Here is a 20,263-nt window from a genome sequence, read left to right as displayed (position 1 = left end):
TTAAGCAGTTTATTATTATTTTTATTAGTAATAATAATAATAATAATAATAATAATAAAAAATTCTGTTTATTTCTTGTTTAATATTTTCTCTTTGATATTCTGTAATATGATTTACGTAACAAATCCCTACAGATAATGTCCCAATAGAGACGTATTATACAGGAGCTGAGGGATTGGTTGTTGATCTGTCTCCGGACTCAGCAGGTATAAATACAGCTACAGAATGACTGGATGTAGATACATTATGAGATGCTTTGTATACTGTCTGGACTCATCTTCACTTATATTCATGTATTATCGCTGTCACTGCCTTATTGTAATAATATTGAGTTGACATAGTTTAGAATGGAGCCACAAATGGACGCCCTACAGGAAAGAGCCAAGGTGAATATCATTTATAGGGAAACACTTAGGAGAACAGATGAATTATTCATGTATTTTATTTTTTCTCAGTAAGATTAAAAGTCACTTACCGTATTTTTCGCCCTATAGGACGCACCGGCATATAAGACGCACCCAATTTTAAAGGTGCAAAATCTAGAATAAAAAGATTCTGCACCCAACAGTGATCTTCAACCTGCGGACCTCCAGATGTTGCAAAACTACAACTCCCAGCATGCCCGGACAGCCGTTGGCTGTCCGGGCATGCTGGATGTTGTAGTTTTGCAACATCTGGAGGTCCGCAGGTTGAAGACCACTGGATAGGAGGTAGAACTCACGTGTCCCCGCCGCTCTGGACCTGTCACTGCTGCCCTGGATGTCGCTCCATCGCTGTCGCCGCGTCCCCGCGGTGTCCCCTACGCTCCGGACGTCTTCTTCCTCGGGATCCACGCTCTCCGTCGCCGTCATCACGTCGCCACGCACGCCGCTCCTATTGGATGACGGGACGGCGTGCGCGACAATTTGATGACGTCGAAGGAGAGCGCCGCCATGCAGGGGATCCCGGCACGGAGCAGACACCAAGGAGGCAGGTAAGGTCCCTCCCGGTGTCCTGTAAGCTGTTCGGGACGCCGCAATTTCACCGCAGCAGTCCCGAACAGCCCGACTGAGCAGCCGGGTTACTGCCACTTTCGCTCCAGATGCGGCGGTCAGCTTTGATTGCCGTGTCTGAAGGGTTAATAGAGGGCATCACCGCGATCGGTGATGTCCTTGTATTAGCCGTGGGTCTCGGCCATTGATGTCCGCCGGGACCGACCCGATAGGTGTGTATTCGCCGTATAAGACGCATCAAGTTTCCCCCCCCCCCCAGTTTTGGGGAAGAAAAAGTGCGTCTTATACGGCGAAAAATATGGTAATTTATTGAACATTAACCTTTTCTTATCCTTATTTAAATCAGAAAAAAAAACAATAAAATGGATAAATAACCTGAAAATGGAATTTAAAGACTTAATATCATCCTTAAGGTATAGGGCTTGTGGGCTATACTGCAGAAGAGGAGAAGAGAACATATTTGTGTGCACTACTGTCTGCAAATGGAAGAACCGATACTGAAGATGAAGGGCGGTCACTCCAAATCCTGATCGGATTTACATTTATCTTCCGTTCATTTACTTTGCATTTTGTTCATTGATTACAAATGAAATATTTACACTATTTTTGGAAGAGTTCTTACTTTGCATCATTTTTTTATACAATTTAGATAATAAATAACAAAACATGAAATTATACAATTAAACAGTTAGAAAGCATGGCCGCCTGCTTAAAGGGGTTATCCAGGAATAGAAAAACAGAGCTAACTTCTTTCAAAAACTGCTCCCTGTCTATCTCCAGGTTGAGTGTGGTTCTGCATCTCAGTTCCATTGAATTGACGAGAGCCAAGTTGTAAAACCACACAAAACCTGGAGACAGACGTGGAGCTGTTTTTGAAAGAAATTAGCTGTGTTTCTCTATTCCTGGATAACCCCTTTAACCTGGAAGTTGCCATAAAATTCAAAGTCTTGTGAGTGCCCCAAATTCACCAAAATAGATACAATATAAAATCAAAAGATGAACTGGTTCCCAAGGATTGTTACTCATAGTGTTAAAGTATTTATTAAAAATAGTATATTTTAATTTATCAGTATAAAACAGATATACAACTAAAGCTAATGGCAATATCTAAAAAGAGATTGGGGATGTGCAGCTCACCTACACCAGGTGTTATACACCTACACCAGGTGTTGGGGGATAGCAAAGAAATTGTTTAAACAGTAGCCAACCCCTCAAAAATAGCATCAGTTCCCTGATACAAGAATGAGAATTCATAATAATAAAAACTGGATCGTGCTTCAATTAAAATATGAAAATGTATATTTATTACACTGTTTAAAATATGTATAATTTTTTTGTCAGTATATCCTCTAAGCACAGGGCCCTTGTGCCGAGGAAATTATATAAAATAAAATAACAATATCAACAAACACTGATAACTTGCATAAAAAATGTAGGGGAATGTAACAATTTTAATGTCACTTTGGATGATCCGGCCTCCGGTGATCCGGAAAGTGAGCTCAAGTCCTATGAATGTTGTAAATTCCAAAACAATATAGGTGAATAGGGTAAATTTATAATTACCAGTCTGCAATATACTTGTCACCTGGACTTATGTTGTGAGATCCGCACCTTTAGGTGGTAGCAGACGCGGTCAGCCTGCCACGGACCAGTTGGAAAATTAGCCGCTTTCAGAAGTTGAGATCCACACTTTTGAGATAGTACCAGACGCTGGCATGCATCTCAGCGGTAGTCCGCCTGCCAAGGGCCAGTTTAGACAGATAGCCGTTTTCAGAAGTTATTCGTATCGATACAAGCCTACTCAGGAAAGGGCCGTGTTTAAAACATATGAGAGCCCTGAAACGCGTCTAGGTTTATCCTACATCACCGATACTCGCTTATCCACTGGTGACCTCCGATCCAGTTCTGCAAATCAACAGACGATCCCTGAGACCATCTTCCAGGTAGCGCTGCCAAGCACCTGTGACGTCACCTATAACTCAGTTTTCCAGAGGCCTGCACCTGTTCTTCTGCTGAGATACCACCCACAGCGAATAACTTCTGAAAGCGGCTATCTGTCCAAACTGGCCCGTGGCAGACGCTGAGACGCATGCCAGCGTTTGGTACCATCTCAAAAGTGTGGAGCTCAACTTCTGAAAGCGGCTAATTTTCCAACTGGTCCGTGGCAGGCTGACCGCCGCTAAGACGCATGCCAGCGTCTGCTACCACCTAAAAGTGCGGACCTCACAACATAAATCCAGGTGACAAGTATATTGCAGATTGGTAATTATAAATTTACCCTATTCACCTATATTGTTTTGGAATTTACAACATTTATAGGACTTGAGCTCATTTTCCGGATCACCGGAGGCCGGATCATCCAAAGTGACATTAAAATTGTTACATTCCCCTACATTTTTTATGCAAGTTATCGGTGTTTGTTGATATTGTTATTTTATTTTATATAATTTCCTCGGCACAAGCTTAGAGGATATACTGACAAAAAATTATACATATTTTAAACAGTGTAATAAATATACATTGTCATATTTTAATTGAAGTACGATCCAATTTTTATTATTAATAATTCTCATTCTTGTATCAGGGAACTGATGCGAACTTTGAGGGGTTGGCTACTGTTTAAATAATGTCAATACCTGTTTTATAATAATTGATTAAAATATTCTAGTCTTCAATAATTAGTTCAACCCCTTAATGACCAAGCCCATTTTTACCTTAAGGACAAGGCCTATTTTCGTTTTTTGCACTTTTGTTTTTCCTCCTCTCCTTCTAAAAATCATACCGCTTTCAATTTTGCACCTACAGACCCATGTAAGGGCTTGTTTTTTTTTTTGCGCCACCAATTTTACTTTGTAATGACATCAATCATTTAATGACAAAATCTACCGCAAAACCAAAAAAAAAATACCATTTATACTCAAGTATAAGCCGTTCCGAATATAAGCTGAGGCCCCTAATTTCACCCCAAAAACCTAGGAGAAGTTATTGACTCAACTATAAGCCTAAGGTGGGAAATACATCATCCCCCCCCCTGTCATCATCCCCCCTTGTCATCATTCAGACCCCCATCATTAATACTAGAGATGAGCGAACTTACAGTAAATTTGATTCGTCACGAACTTCTCGGCTCGGCAGTTGATGACTTATCCTGCATAAATTAGTTCAGCTTTCAGGTGCTCCCGTGGGCTGGAAAAGGGGGATACAGTCCTAGGAGACTCTTTCCTAGGACTGTATCCATCTTTTCTAGCCCACCGAAGCACCTGAAAGCTGAACTAATTTATGCAGGATAAGTTATCAACTGCCGAGCCGAGAAGTTTGTGACGAATCGAATTTACAGTAAGTTCGCTTATCTCTAATTAACACCTCAATCATCATCACCCCAGTCATTATCACCCTCGTCATCATCACCCTGTCATTATCACCCCGTCATCATCACCCTGTTATTATCAACCTTGTCATCATCCCCCCCCTTCATCATCACCGCCTGCCAATCCCTTCGTCATCATCCAGACCCCCCTTTTGTTTTCTACTCCCCTCCCCAGTTGTTGCTTTCCCGGTGGGAAGGTAGGGTGAGCTGGTTCGGGCCATTCATCTTCACCGGGAGGCCCTCTTCTACGCTCCAGGCTGGACATGGACTAGTGACGTTGCGTTGACGACAATGTGCAGGGACGTCCGTGCGCAGTAGACTTCTGTGACATCCGGGGCATCCCTGCGCATGAATGTCCCTGCGCGGGTGAAGATGGACTGCCCGGAACAACTAACCCTCCCCACCAGATGGTCCCTGCAGCATAGATGGCCGAAGATGGATGGCCTGGCCCATCCCCTCACAGCAATGCCAGAAGCTTTTTTTTGTTTGTTTTTGTTCACTCGAGTATAAGCCGCGGGGGGCGTTTTCAGCACGAAAAATCGTGCTGAAAAACTCGGATTATACTCGAGTTTATACAGTATTTGTGGGGTGAAATTGGAAAAAAAATACCATTTGTAAATGTTGGGTCATTCCATTTCTACACAGTGCAATTTTTGGTAAAAATGACACCTTTATTTTGTAGGTCCATACAGTTACAGGGATACCAAATTTATGTAGGTTTTATTTTATTTTACTACTTTAAAAAAAATCCTAACTACATACACCAAAATTAGTATGTTTAAAATTGTCATCTTCTGACCCCAATAACTTTTTATTTTTCTGCATATAGGGCTATATGAGGGCTCATTTTTGCACCATGGTCTGTAGTTTTCATTGTTGTTTTGATCAGACTTTTTGATTGCTTTTTATTAGTTTTTATGGTATATAAAGTGACAAAAAATGCACAATTTGGGACGTTGGTTTTTAATTTTTTTCACCAAAGTCGACCTTATGTTTTAACCCCTTAAGGACCAAGTCCATTTTCACCTTAAGGACCAGTGCGTTATTTGCACATCTGACCACTGTCATTTTAATCATTAATAACTCTGGGATGCTTTTACTTATGAATTTGATTCAGAGATTGTTTTTTCATGACATATTCTACTTTAACATAGTAGTAAATTTTTGCCGATACTTGCATTATTTCTTGGTGAAAAATACCAAAATTTCATGAAAAATTTGAACATTTTGCATTTTTCTAACTTTGAAGCTCTCTGCTTGTAAGGAAAATAGACATACCAAATAAATGATATATTGATTCACATATACAATATGTCTACTTTATGTCTGCATAATAAAGTTGACATGTTTTTACTTTTGGAAGACATCAGAGGGCTTCAAAATTCAGCAGCAATTTTTCAATTTTTCACAAATTTTTTAAAATCTGAATTTTTCAGGGACCAGTTCAGTTTTGAAGTGGATTTGACGGGCCTTCATATAAGAAGTATCCCATAAATGAAAAAACTACATCCCTCAAAGTATTCAAAATGACATTCAGTAAATGTACCTTTAGGTGTTTCACAGGAATAGCAGCAAATTGAAGGAGAAAATTAAAAATCTTCTTGTAGTTTTTAAATTTTTACAAGTGGTAAAAGGAGAGAAATCCCCCCAAAATTTGTAACCCAATTTCTCTTGAGTGAGGAAATACCTCATATGTGGATGTAAAGTGTTCGGCGGACGCAGTAGAGGGCTCAGAAGGGAAGCAGGGACAATGGATTTTGGAGAGTGAGTTTTTCTGAAATGTTTTTTGAGGGCATGTCATATTTAGGAAGCCCCTATGGTGCCAGAACAGCAAATAAAAATAAAAAATAAAAATAACCCACATGGCATACTATTTTGGAAACTACACCCCGCAAGGAATGTAGCAAGGAGTACAATGAGCCTTAACACCCCACAGATGTTTGAAGACTTTTCATTATAGTTGGATGTTTAAATGGATTTTTTTTCACTAAAATGCTGGCTTTCCCCCAAATTTTACATTTTTAAAAGGGGTAAGGAGAAAATGCTTCCCAAAATTTGTAACCCCATCTCTTCCGAGTATGGAAATACCCCATGTGTGGATGTCAAGTGCACTGTGGGTGAACTACATGAACTACAATGCTCAGAAGAGAATGAGTCACATTTGGCTTTTGGAAAGCAAATTTTGCTGAAATAGTTCTTGGGGGGCATGTCCCATTTAGGAAGCCCCTATGGTGCCAGAACACCCAAAAAAACATGGCATACTAATTTGGAAACTACGCCCCTGAAGGAACGTAACAAGCAGGACAGTAAGCCTTAACACCCCATAGGTGGGATGTGAAGAGGAAAAATTTGATTTTTTACACTAAAATGCCGCCGTTACCCCAATTTTTTCATTTTCACAATAGTAGAAACTGTCAGCATAAATTTGGAAATAAATTTCTTGGAAGTAAGGACATGCCTCATATCTCGATGTAAACTGCTCTACGGCTTTACACCATGTCTCGGAAGAGCAGGAGCACAGTCAGGGGCCTTGAGCATTTACAGAGATACCTATGGAGCCAGAACAATGGGACCCCCCGTCAAGGAACGTTACATGGGGTCCACTGAGTTATTAAAGTGGGGTACAGCGGGCTGTAAAATTACAAACTAGGTTGATCCCAGAATGATGACCCAGAGCATAGCCAAAACTAAAAAATATGCCCGCCCCAAACCCTATGCTCTGAATCATCAATCTGGGAATGTGATGTGTGTGGCCGTTTCCTCAAATACGCACCGCGCTCAGGTGGAGAGAGAGCGCTGCACATTTGAGGAAACATAAAAAAGTCCCCGATGATAGTGACTCAGTGACCCATGACCCAATTTTGGAAAAAATACCCCCAGAGGTCTTATCAGGTTTGTTTTTTATTTTTTTTTATAGAAGAGTTTTTTGGGCAATTTAGTGGTTTATAGGGTTAAAAAATGGAATGTACTCTGGACTTGGTACATTGGGGTCAAATTATGGGGAATCAAAATGAAAAGGGAAAAATTGTGTACTCCATGGAAGGGTCACACTCCCTGAAGCAGTTTTTAATGCAGAAGCCCGGAAGATCAGGACAAGTCTCACATTGAGTGGTGGTGTCCTTCCATATCCCCCTCTTGTGAGACACTCTGCATTTTTTCTGGGATCTTCCCTTCGTTCCAGTGTGGCAGACCTCACCTGGAAAGTGCTGGCCTGGGACAATCCTGGCATCTATAACTTCAGTTCCTTGGAAAGTCTGGCCCACTCTTTCCCGGTTGCCAAAGATCAGGGCCCTTAGGACTTCTTCTTGAGAACTGCAGGAATGTCTCTGTGTTGCCAGCGTGCTCGGACAGTATAAAAGAGTTGTACTTGGCAACCAGTACCAAGAAGACCGCAATTTTTTGTACCATACCAATATTTTCCGTATGGCATTATATGGCTTGAGGACTTGATCAGAGAGATCGGAGTATACTGATTGTAGTCTAGAATACAATCGGGCTTGAGGACCGTTGTTGTGGTACCTCGCACAGGGACAGGTGAGCTGCCGTTACCATGAATAGTGGTCAGCATAAGGACATCCCTCTTATCCTTATACCTGACCAGCAACAGGTTTTCATGGGTAAGGTCACGGGACTCACCCTTGAGCATAGGTGTCTGGAGTAAATTTAGAGGGAGGCCTCTCTTATTCTTCCGCGCGGTCTCACAAGTGGACGTGGATCTGGCGGCAAGGGATGCGAAAAGAGGGATGCTGGTATAAAAGTTGTCCACGTTAAGGTGGTAACCCTTATCCAGCAATGGGTTCACAAGGTCCCAAACGATTTTGGGGCAACATTCTGGGGGTTCAATACAGGAACCTTGTCCCTTACATACTGTAAATTTTTAAGTGTACCAGGAGGTACTCGCACAAAGTTTGTAGAGCTTCATGCCACACTGCGCCAGCTTTGAGGGAATATACTGGCGGAAGATGAGTCTCCCCTTAAAACTGTTAAGAGACTCATCTACCGAGAGCTGAGAGCTCCCTGAGTGGTACGTAGGCCTCCAAAAATTTGGCCTCAAAGTGATCTATGACCGGCCTCACTTTGTAAAGCTGGTCATAGGCGGGATCACTTTGAGGGGGGGGGGGACAGACATGCAACATTATCAGTGTAATGCAGGCATTTCCGAATGGCCTAGAACCGCCTCTGTGCTATGACCATACTGTAAAGTGGAGTCTGGTAGAGGATGCCACCGCTCCAGTACTGCCTGACACTTTTTTTGACTAGGCCCATATGCAGCACGAGGCCCCAAAATGTCCTCATTACGGCTGCATTGATGGCGTACCATTCATTGGACCTAGCCAAAAAAATAACCTGGGTGGTGGGCAATGAACTGTTGGGCGTACAAGTTCGTTTGCTCCACCATATGATTGACAAAGTCGTCACAGAAAAAATAACTTAGTCAATTTTTTTAACTTTTTTTTCCTACCTGTCCTTGTATTGGGAACTCACCCTGAGTTATTGGACACTAGAGGACAGTTCTTCAGCCCTGAGGGGCACAGATCTATAGTACACCGCAGATCACATTCTAATTTTGGGTCATCAGGTCACACGTGACCCGTATGACCGGAATCGCTGCAGATCGCCGGTGTGAATTCCCATCGCCGACATGGGGGCGTCTCAGGACCCCCCCAGGCATTGTCACGGGATGCCTCCTTAAGTACCAAGGTGTCAGGGCCCTGCACGCCCTTGGTTCCTAAGTGGTTAATAGTTTGGACATTTACACACGCGGCGGTACTACATATTATTTTTATTATAGTATTTTATTTAAAAAATGGTGGGTGATTTAAATTTTTAATAGGGAAGGGGTTAATTCACTTTAATTCACTTTTTTTTAGCCCCATTAGGGGGCTTTAACATGTAATCTTCTGATTTCTTACACTGATCAATGCTATGACTTAGCATAGCATTGATCAGTGTTCTCGGCACTCTGTTGCTCTAGCCTGCTAAGTAGGCTTTGAGCAACAGATTGCTGAGCAGATGGCGAACAGGTAGGTGAGGACCCTCTCGTTGTCCAGTAAGCTGATCGGGACATCGCGATTTTGTAGCAATAGTCCCGATCATCTCCGCTTTCAGCTGAGCTTAAAATTTAAATTGAATCCCTTCATGTGCAATATGGTAATAATAATAATAATAATAATAATAATAATATTTAAATTATTACATCAGAAATTACAAATATTTTTAATAATTGAGAATAAAATTGTTCTTCTATTTCTTCTGCTTCTTCCAGGTCAGACATCCAAATAATATCACCTCAGTTTTTCTTCTTGGATTTTCAAATATACAAAACCTCAGAATCGCAGTCTTTCCTCTTCTGGTTCTTATATACTGTGGGACTATTTTAGGAAACCTTCTCATAATAACCTTGTATTTAGTCAGTACACCCCTCCAGTCCCCCATGTACTTCTTCCTTACACAGTTATCATTGTGTGACCTCCTGGTGACCACAGACATCGTCCCCGTCCTTCTTCACACTGTACTGTATGGAGGGAGCTCTATGACCCTCATCGGCTGCATCATCCAGTTTTGTCTCTTTGCCATCTCAGAGTTTTCGGAATGTCTTCTGCTGTCGGTGATGTCTTATGATCGGTATCTGGCCATCTGTAGCCCCCTCAGGTATAATTCTGTCATGACTCATAGGTTTTGTGTGACGTCCGCAGGAATGATCTGGTTGGTGGCTTTTCTGGTGATGTCGGTCTACGCTATTTCTTTCACTAAGCTGTATTTCTGTGGACCACATGTTATTCACCATTTCTACTGTGATTTTGAGCCTATTTTGCTGCTCTCCTGCTCGGATACATCCATAATCCATAAACAGAGTCTGGTCATTGGTGTTCTAACTGGATTTTGCCCTTTCATTGTAATTTTGATGTCTTATTCGTCCATTGTCATCACCATTCTGAAGATCCCATCCAATACTGGTAGACAGAAAGCCTTCTCCACCTGTAGCTCCCACCTCATTGTGGTCTCCATATTCTATGGGACATTAATAATTGTTTATATGTTTCCTTCAATAGGACAATCCCCGATCCTGAGTAAGGTCTTGTCTCTGATTTATACTGTGGTGACCCCCCTGCTTAATCCTGTCATATACACTCTGAGGAACAAAGACTTTAAAAAAGCTTTTGCCAAGAATAAGCGTATCTTCTAGATTTGATGGAGAAAGTCTCTTATGTGTAAGACTGTATAATTGTCTAACATCAGATTTAACCCCAACCCCCCCCCCCCCCCACACACACACACACACACAGTACTTGAGGTTGCAATATCCACAGGTAATGATGGTAATGATGGATAGTGCGAGAGAGCCCTACCTTGGTCGGATCTGCCCGGCCGTTCGCCAATCTTAGCTTTATTATATGTGGAAATCTGGCTGTAACTGGCACGGGCAGGGTTTCTGTATCTTAACTTGCACTGACGTCAGTGCCGCCCGTCCGCAGCGCCGCACACTTTTGAATATTCATAAGCCCTCCCTCCAGCTCTCCCTCTCTTCGCTGCACCTAACTGGAAGGAGGGGGGATGAATATTCATAAGTGGGCGGCACTGTGGACGAGCGTCACTGACGTCAGTGCAAGTTAAGCTACAGAAACCCCGCCCGTGCTCATTACAGCCAGATTTCCACATGTAATAAAACTAAGATGTCCGGCGAACAGCCGGAGGATCCAACTAAGGTAGGGCTTATTGGAATCAACGTCTCCCGCACTATCCATCAGTACCTGTGGAAAGTGCTGGAGCAAACATGTGACAGTTTTCCTTTAACCTGTTAACGATAAAGGACATGTATACACGTCCTTGTGCCATTAACGGTGTATGCTCCTGACCTGAGCTTTCGCCATACTGGGCGGCCCTCAGCTGACTCCTGTAGCTGAGGGCCGCCTCTAATAGCTGTCATTTGGCAATCACCACAGCTGGCTATTAACCATTCAGATCGCCGCTGTCTGCAGCAGGCTTAATCAAATGAGCATAGAGCACACAGATCAATGTAGTTCTATGGCACTGCATTGAACTGTATGAGTTTTAGGTTCTTCCTAAAAGTCCTCTAAGGGAACTGTAAAAAACAAGTTAAATAAAAGATGAAAAAACACTCATTCCATATTAAAAGTTTAAATAACCCCCCCTCCCCCATTACCCGTTTTCCATAGAAAAATATGAAAAAATATAAAAAATAAACATATTTGGTATTGACGCCTGTGTAATTGTCCAAACTATTAAAATAAAACATTATTTATCCCGTTCGGTGAACCGCATAAATGAAAAAAAGATTTTTTTTTTATATCACATTATACCCCAGAAAAAAAGAAGTAAAAAGTGATCAAAAAGTCTGATCAATACTGATATGGTACCGATTCAAACAACAGATTACGGTGCAAAAAAATAAGCCCTCAAACATGGGAAAATAAAAAAAGTTATAGAGGTCAGAAAATAATAAATGAAAAAAAAAATTCTAAATTCTGTTTCAGATTTTTTTAAATTAGTAAAACATGATGCAATCTATACAAATTGGGTATTGTTTAATCCATGCCGCAGTTTAGAATGCTGGCTGTGGCACTGGAGGCTCGTGACATCATGGCCACGTCCCATTATTACATCATGGTCATGCCCCCTCAATGCAAGTCTATTGGAGGGGGCAAGATGGTTGCCACACCCCCTCCTATCAACTTGCATTGAGGGGGTGTGGCTGTGACATCATGATGGTGCGTGGCCATGACATCATGAGCCTCCATGAGCCTCCTGGCATTCTAAACGAATGATGGGTGCTGCAGGAAGATCTCGGGTGTCGCGCCGCTGTGTCGGGATGGATAAAACATTATCCAATTTGTATAGATTGCATCATGTTTTACTAATTTTGTAAATATGTACATATGCTACAAATATATGCCAGTGCTACAAATAAAGGCCATTTTATCCACTTATTAGAGCTTAGTCTATTTTAATCCACTTGGTCCAGTGCTGCAGAAAATATCCCCTTTTTTACCCATATGTTGGTGAATTGGCATTTTTTCCTCAGGTATGCAGTTACCTTTTAGGATTTAGCAGACTTGAGAATTAGTAGTTTTATAGTTTGGTAATTTTTCTCATGTGCCTACAGTTCTGGTGCGTTCCTATATTACATGATCTAAATTGTTCTTCGTACTTACAGGTATATGTTTTATATTTTGGGGTCATTTGTACCCATTTATACGGTACTGATTGATTACCGTTATTTATTTTATAAGTGCTCGTGCTCTGAATAGAGACCTTCATCATTCTTTGTTGATTTCATAATGGCTCGGACAGTCAGGTATGTGAAAATAAAAATAATAATAATAATATATATATATATATATATATATATATATATATATATATATATATGGGATCAGTATTTTCCTCAGGGAGAGGACGCCACTCCTGACGTGAGACGGAGATTTAAGTAGGCCATTTGCACTCCGCGGGCACCTGGGTAAAAAATATTCAAATGAGCTCACCACACCCCCCTATACAGGTAGTGTGTCCTGCAACCAGCTCCGACTCCAGTTAAGAAGTCTCAGAACTGATTGGGATTTTATGCCAAGCCAGAACTCTCTCCAGAAGGAAAGAGAACTCATCTGCAGACAGCTGTTTCAGGGTTTATTGAAAGAGCTTTATTGTCCGTTCAGTCATTATAAGTCATACAATAAATTACAATCACACAAAGCATGACAGTGCAATACACAGCAAAGGCTCCCTAAGCTATACATTGCACATTATGCTGCTCTAACACTCCGCTCAATCCTGTAATAGAAAAGCACAAGATATCGAAAAACAATACAATCTGTGATCAGTGTAGGGGCGTGGGCGATTATGTGGGGGTGGGGAGGGGGCGGATCACAGGGCCAAACTGCTGGGCTGTATCTTCAAGGAGACATGGGAGAAGGAGAGGGGTCTTCACTCCTCTTCTTCCTCATGGACGGCCGGGCTGTTCAAGATGGAATAATCTTTGAGCAGGCTCTTGATGAACCTGCGGCAGTCCTGGACGGACATGTTCTCCCTGTTGATCACGAGGCGGTAGCTGACAAGCCACACTGCGTCCTTAAAACAGTTCATAAGGCGCCAGGCCTCCTGCATGGCCTCCACGTCGTGGGTCCCAGGGAACAGACAGTAAAGCGCCGAGTGGTACGATTGGCAGTTCCTGGGTACAGAGTCTCTGAGTTCATGTTCCAGGACGTCCAACAGACCCTGTGCAAAGGGGCACTGCCAAAGCACGTGCAACGATGTTTCCTCCACATAGGGGCACCGGGGGCAGTACCGGGTTGTGCACAGGTTGCGGGCATGCATGAACTACCTGAAAGAGAGTCCTCCCTTGACGGCCATCCACGACAAGTCCTTGTGTCCATTGGTAAGCCGCTTTGAGGCCTCATTAGTCCAAACTGTCTCTGCAGTGGCTGTGGGGAGTCCCGGAACCAGCTCAGTCAAGTCCTTAGCTCAGATGAGCTTGTAGATTGTCTTCGGCTTCCATAGGTCAGGTTTCAGACCTTCCAGCTGGTGCTCCCTCACAAACCGGACAACATCCCCATAGAACCAGGGAGCGTTCCAGTTGTAAGGGATGGAGCTGTCCCACCTGTCCCAGCCCAGCTGTCTCCAGAGGGGCATCAGAAATAAGCGAGACATGGACCTGCCCGCTGAGCCAGTCTTTTCAACAAGAGTCCGCTGCACGCTGACACATGCAAAGGAGGCCCTCAGCAGAGTGGGGATATCGGGTATTCCCTTCCCACCCTTGCGGGGCTCCTTGAACATCACAGTCCTCTTGACTCTGTCCATTTTGCCCCAGATGAAGCGAAACACTGTCCGGGTGATGGCCTTGCACACGGTGGTATGGGGAGGCCAGGCCTGTGCTATATAATGGAGCACAGGCAAAACTTCACTCCGCAGGACAAGTGCTTTGCCTTCAATAGAGAGCTTTATGGAGCTCCACAGTCCGATCTTAGAGTTCATCTTTCCTAGTCGGTCTTGCCAAGACTTAAGGGCCACTCCTTCCTTCCCGAACCAGACTCCAAGAATTTGAATGAAGTCCGGCTTAACAGTAAAAGGGAAGGGGGCGGAAGAAGCCAGGTGCCATTCCCCGAAGAGCATGGCTTCCGACTTCCCGCAGTTTACTTTTGCCCCCGAAGCTCTGCCGAAGTCCTCGCAGGTCTGGACGAGTGCAGTCACCGAACGCTGGTCAGCGCAGAAGATGGTCACGTCGTCCATGTAGAGCGAGCACTTGACCTCGTAGCGATCTGGTCTTGGTGCGGTCATCCCTCTGATCTCTCCATTCTGCTGGATAGTGTCTGCGAAGAGCTCTATAAGACAAACAAAAAGAAGAGGTGAAAGAGGGCAGCCTTATCTAACCCGTAAAGGATGGAAAAGGTGTTAGTCTTCCAGCCGTTCGCCAACACCGTGCAGTAAATATCAAAATTCGTTATATATCAACATGACGTTAACAAAAGATCAAAACATCTTCCCCTGACCTAGCCTTCGCAAAGCCCTGCCCATGAATGCGTGGGAGACACGGTCGAACGCCTTCTCCTGATCTAAGCTGGCCAGGGCGGCGCGGCCACCACGGTCCTGGATGTAATGGACCTTGTCTCTCACAAGGGCAAGGCTGTCAGCAATCCTGCAACCAGGAATGCCGCAGGTCTGGTCCAGATGGACGATCTACCCGATGACAGATTTCAGCCTGTTGGCCAGCACCTTGGCGAAGATCTTGTAGTCCACGTTCAGGAGAGAGATGGGACACCAGTTTTTCAGGTTACATCTCTCCCCCTTCCGCTTATACAAGATCGTGATAATTCCTTCCCTCAATGACGGAGGCATTCTGCCCCCCTCCCACCATCTCCTCGTACACCTTCAACAGGTCTGGACAGATCAGGTCACCCAGCGCTACATAGAGCTCGGCCGGGAGACCGTTACTGCCCGGGGTCCTGTCGGGCTTAAAGGATTTAGTGGCAGAGAGCAGCTCCCCCACCGTCAAGGGATCGTCCATAGCCGCTGCACCTGCGGGATCAACAACGTTAGTGATACCTGACAGGAACCTCTCGGCGACTTCGGGGTTGGTTGACTTGGGGGCATAGAGGTTGCTGTAGAAGTCAGAGACGATCCCCACCACCTCCTCCTTGCCCCTCGTCATGTGTCCGGTCTCATCTCGTAGCTCAGCCAGGGGCGTGTGGCCAGCATGGAGCTTCCTGAAAAAGAAAGAGTTACACTTCTCACCCTTCTCCAGGTTGAACGAAAGACGATTCGCTTGGATTCCTCCTCAAAGTGCCTTTTCAAGCTCTTTTTGGTCTCCTCCAGCTCCCCCTGACGTCCCAGTCACACTGGAGCAGGTCCTGCAGGGACCGCAGCTTGCGCTGCAGTTTCCTGAAGTCCCACTTCTTCGCACACGCCTGTTGTCTGCCTTTTGCCTGAAAGAAACTACGGAACTCGACTTTAATATATTCCCACCAATCGCTGATGCAGTTAAACAGACATTTGTCATTATGCCATACAAGGTACGCATCCCTAAGTTCCTCCATGACCTCCCTCTGAGCCAACAGGGCACAATTCAACTTCCAGGAGCCTGGGCCAGGTGGGAATCCATGGCCCAGAGTCCCCCGAAATCGAATGGCCCTGTGGTCAGAGAAGAAGCAGGGGACCATAGAGTACAACACCTTTCTGACTGCTCTCGAAGTGAAGATGAAGTCTATCCGAGAACGGAGCAAGCCATCGGGGTGGCTCCACGTATAGTTTACGGAGCCGTTCCCGATGGACCCAACAACATCCTGCAAGGATGCCTCTGTCACCATCTCAATCAGCAGCTTAGATGTCACGTCCAGGTTGGCGGATGTGCAAGAACTGCGCCCGTCCACCTCAATGGGGCAGTTGAAGTCACCACCCAACACTACTGCTCTAGTGGTGGCAAGCTGAGCCCGCAGGGCCTGGAGAACCTCCAGTCGGACATTCTTCTCAGGGGAGGCATACACGTTTATGAGCCACACGGGCTCACCCACCCAGGAACCGTCTGCGACGAGAAGTCTGCCACAGACGAGCTCCCGGACGGAATCAAGTGCAAAGTTACCTCCCCTGATCAGGATGGCCACCCCCGCAGACCTACTGTCACCCCCACCAGACCAGTAGGAAGGGGAACGGGCAGGGGTGGTGGCTTTCGCCTTCTTACCCTCCTTGGTCGGCTTGGTAATCCGTGCTACTGGCTCTGGAGCTGAGGCTGGCTTCGGTGCTCTCACTGCCACAGATGCCCATGTTCTCTTCCTCTGGGGGCAGTCCTTGTAGCTGTGGGCCACCAATTCGCAAAGGTTGCAGGTTTTGCTCTTGGGGCAATCCTTGGTCGTGTGACCTGTCACACATCAAAACCAGCAGTCCTTGCCCTCGTGGCCCATCTTGCCACATCTCCTGCAGGTCTGCAGCATGTCCGGGTAGAAGATAAGTTCTGTGGAGTTGCCCAAGGAGAATGTCGGTGGCAGGTGCTGTAGTCCATCTGGAGAAGCAAGGTTCTTGTTCAGTCTGACGACCACAGACCACTTGCAGGTCCAGTATCCTAGGGAGTTCTGGATGCGGGTGGGCTCCCTCACAACGGTGCAGAAACGCTTCAGGAAGGTCGAGATCTCCGTGCCTGGGGTGTGTGGGTTCCGCATTGAGACCGTCACCCACCTCTCCTCTCTTTGAATAGGGCAGTTGCCCACAAAGCGAGAGAAAAGGGATCCGCGACTCGCCGTTTTCACCGCCTCCCAGTATCTTCTACAGGTCCCAATGGTGGCAAAGGTGATATAGAAGATTCCGGACATGAACGTTGCTATTCCTAGGTTATCAGCCTTGGAGAAGCCTTGATCCGCCAGCATCTTCTTGCAGAACACGTCGTGGGACATGTCCGGCACCCTTCCGTCCACAGGCTTCAGCTTCAAGGCAACAGTCTGCCTCATCCAGGGCTCCAGGGTTGGAGCTTCAAGGTTGGGGATTCTACCACCCTTCTGATTTGCTCTGGTGGAGGTTGAAGCTTGCTATGGTTGGGGCTGGACCTCCAGGCCTTGCCCTGCAGCCTCCTGGGTGGATTTGCTGGTTGAGGCCATGGCTTCTTCCAGCAGGCTCTTTTCCGCTTCCTTGCTTGTAGAGAGGCTTCGGAAAGTCTTCTTTCCCAGGTGGGAGGAGCTATGCAAATCCTTCTCCAAAGGCAGCGAGTTTCTTCGAAAAGATTTTGCGCCGCCTTTGTCTTCGCCGAAGTTCCGGAATTCACAGCCGATTCCCTTCTTCCAAGTTCTTCGTCGACTTCTTACGGAGCTGCAGTCTTCAAGATCTTCTCCTTCTTCAGATGTTCCGAGACAGGCAGGAGATGATCTTCAGGTGATATGCTCTCGAGAATTGCGGTTCTAATAAGAACGAAAAGTACTGCAATCGTACTACGCAAAATCTCTACCACAATGCTGTTTCATGGTTCATGCCCCTCGTCAGTACAGAGCAGGGTTATCTGGCTTGGCTGGGTGAGAGGCCTCTGACTAGCTAAACGGGATCAGTATTTTCCTCGGGGAGAGGATGCCACTCCTGACGTGTGACAGGCCCGGCCGAGCTCTATGTAGCACTGGGTGACCTGATCTGTCTGGACCTGTTAGAGGTGTACGAGGAGATGGTGGTGGGGGGCAGCATGTATTTTGATTTTTACAGCACGGTGCTGGTAAACGGCTGGAAGACTAACCACTTTTCCATCCTTTCAGGGGTTAGACAAGGCTGCCCTCTTTCACCTCTTCTTTTTGTTTGTCTTATAGAGCTCTTCGCAGAGACTATCCAGCAGAATGGAGAGATCAGAGGGATGACCGCACCAGGACCAGATCGCTACGAGGTCAAGTGCTCGCTCTACATGGACGACGTGACCATCTTCTGCGCTGACCAGTGTTCGGTGACTGCACTCGTCCAGACCTGCGAGGACTTCGGCAGAGCTTCAGGGGCAAAAGTAAACTGCTGGAAGTCGGAAGCCATGCTCTTCGGGAAGTTGCACCTGGCTTCTTCCGCCCCCTTCCCCTTTACTGTTAAACCAGACTTCATTCAAATTCCCGGAGTCTGGTTTGGCAAGGAAGGAGCGGCCCTCAAGTCTTGGCAAGACCGACTATGAAAGATTAACTCGAAGATTGAACTGTGGAGCTCCAGAAAGCTCTCTATTGAGGGCAAAACACTTGTCCTGCGGAGTGAAGTTTTGCCTGTGCTCCAATATACCGCACAGGCCTGGCCTCCCCATACCACCGTTTGCAAGGCCATCACCCGGATAGTGTTTCGCTTCATCTGGGGCAAAATGGACAGAGTCAAGCGGACTGTGATGTATAAGGAGCTCCGCAAGGGTGGGAAGGGCGTGCCCGACATCCCCACTCTGCTGAGGGCCTCCTTTGCATGTGTCAACGTGCAGCGGACTCTTGTTGAAAAGACTGGCTCAGCGGGCAGGTCCATGTCTCGCTTGTTTCTCATGACCCTCTGGAGACAGCTGGGCTGGGACAGGTGGGACAGCTCCATCCCTTACAACTGGAACGCTCCCTGGTTCTATGGGGATGTTGTCCGATTTGTGAGGGAGCACCAGCTGGAAGGACTGAAACCTGACCTATGGAAGCCTAAGACAATCTACAAGCTCATCCGAGCTAAGGACTTGACTGAGCTGGTTCCGGGACTCCCCGCAGCCACTGCAGAGACAGTTTGGACTAATGTGGCCTCAAAGCGGCTTACCAATGGACTTGTGGATGGCCGTCAAGGGAGGACTCTCTCTCAGGTCGTTCATGCCTGCCAGCAACCTGTGCACAACCCGGTACTGCCCCCGGTGCCCCTATGTGGAGGAAACATCTTTGCACGTGTTTTGGGAGTGCCCCTTTGCACAGGGTCTGTTGAACGCCCTGGAACATGAATTCAGAGACTCTGTACCCAGGAACTGCCAATCGTACCACTCGGTGCATTACTGGCTGTTCCCTGGGACCCTCGACGTGGAGGCCATCCAGGAGGCCTGGCGCCTTATGAACTGTTTTAAGGACGCAGTGTGGCTTGCCAGGAACTGCCTCGTGATCAACAGGGAGAACATGTTCGTCCGAGACTGCCGCAGGTTCATCAAGAGCCTGCTTAGAGATAATTCCATCTTGGACAGCCCGGCCGTCGATGAGGAAGAAGAGGAGTGAAGACCCCTCTCCTTCTCCCATGTCTCCTTGAAGATACAGCCCAGCAGTTTGGCCCTGTGATCCGCCCCCTCCCCACCCCCACATAGTCGCCCATGCCCCCACACCCCCACCCCACAGCCCACGCCCCTACCCTCAGATCTTGATGCTGCTGGGCCTGTTGAGCAAGGTGTGAGAGGTCTCTGTAGGCCCCTTGATTATCTCGAACCGTTCCCCAGTTATTTATTTTATTTTATTTATTTTATTTATTTATATAGCGCCTACAGATTCTGCAGCACTTACAATTATGGAGTACAAACAAAGACAAGTATCAGACATAATATTACACAATAACTATTCAAACAAGAGGTGTGGGGATATATTGAGGATATGTTGGGGATATATTGAGGATATGTTGGGGATATGTTGAGGATATGTTGAGGATATGTTGAGGATATGTTGAGGATATGTTGAGGATATGTTGGGGATATGTTGGGCATATGTTGATGATATGTTGAGTCCAATTAGAGACTGTTATAGGCCTGTCTGAAGAGATGTGTTTTTAGGCCACATTTGAAACTATGGATGTTGTTGTTGAGTCTGAGGGATTGAGGGATAGCATTCCAGAGAACCGGTGCAGCACGAGTGAAGTCTTGGAGACGGGAGTGTGAAGTTCGGATTATAGAAGATGTTAGTGTGAGGTCATTAGCAGATCGGAGAGAACGTGTAGGATGGTAGACGGAGATAAGAGAGGAGAT

At 45.8% G+C, this 20,263-nt stretch overlaps 2 protein-coding genes across 2 annotated transcripts in view; one reads left to right on the top strand and one right to left on the bottom strand.

Annotated features, from left to right (window-relative positions):
* The first annotated feature begins 9,793 nt into the window (after positions 1-9,793).
* LOC130367152 (olfactory receptor 10C1-like) lies at positions 9,794-10,546 on the top strand. Its single transcript, XM_056569555.1, has one exon. The coding sequence runs from the start codon at positions 9,794-9,796 to the stop codon at positions 10,544-10,546; it is 753 nt and encodes a 250-aa protein (XP_056425530.1).
* A 2,556-nt stretch (positions 10,547-13,102) lies between these two features.
* Positions 13,103-20,263, bottom strand: part of LOC130367151 (olfactory receptor 10A7-like) — a 46,570-nt gene continuing 39,409 nt past the window's right edge. Inside the window, exons 4-6 of the mRNA XM_056569554.1 lie at positions 17,661-17,753; positions 14,623-14,696; positions 13,103-13,149 (exon numbers count right to left, since the gene is read on the bottom strand). Coding sequence (XP_056425529.1) covers positions 13,103-13,149; positions 14,623-14,696; positions 17,661-17,753 — 214 coding nt within the window. The remainder of the gene's footprint in view (positions 13,150-14,622; positions 14,697-17,660; positions 17,754-20,263) is intronic.

Source organism: Hyla sarda, chromosome 4, assembly GCF_029499605.1.
Source record: "Hyla sarda isolate aHylSar1 chromosome 4, aHylSar1.hap1, whole genome shotgun sequence".
NCBI classification, from domain to species: domain Eukaryota; kingdom Metazoa; phylum Chordata; class Amphibia; order Anura; family Hylidae; genus Hyla; species Hyla sarda.
Note: the sequence above shows the minus strand (reverse complement) of the source record. Positions and strands in the feature narration are given on the sequence as shown.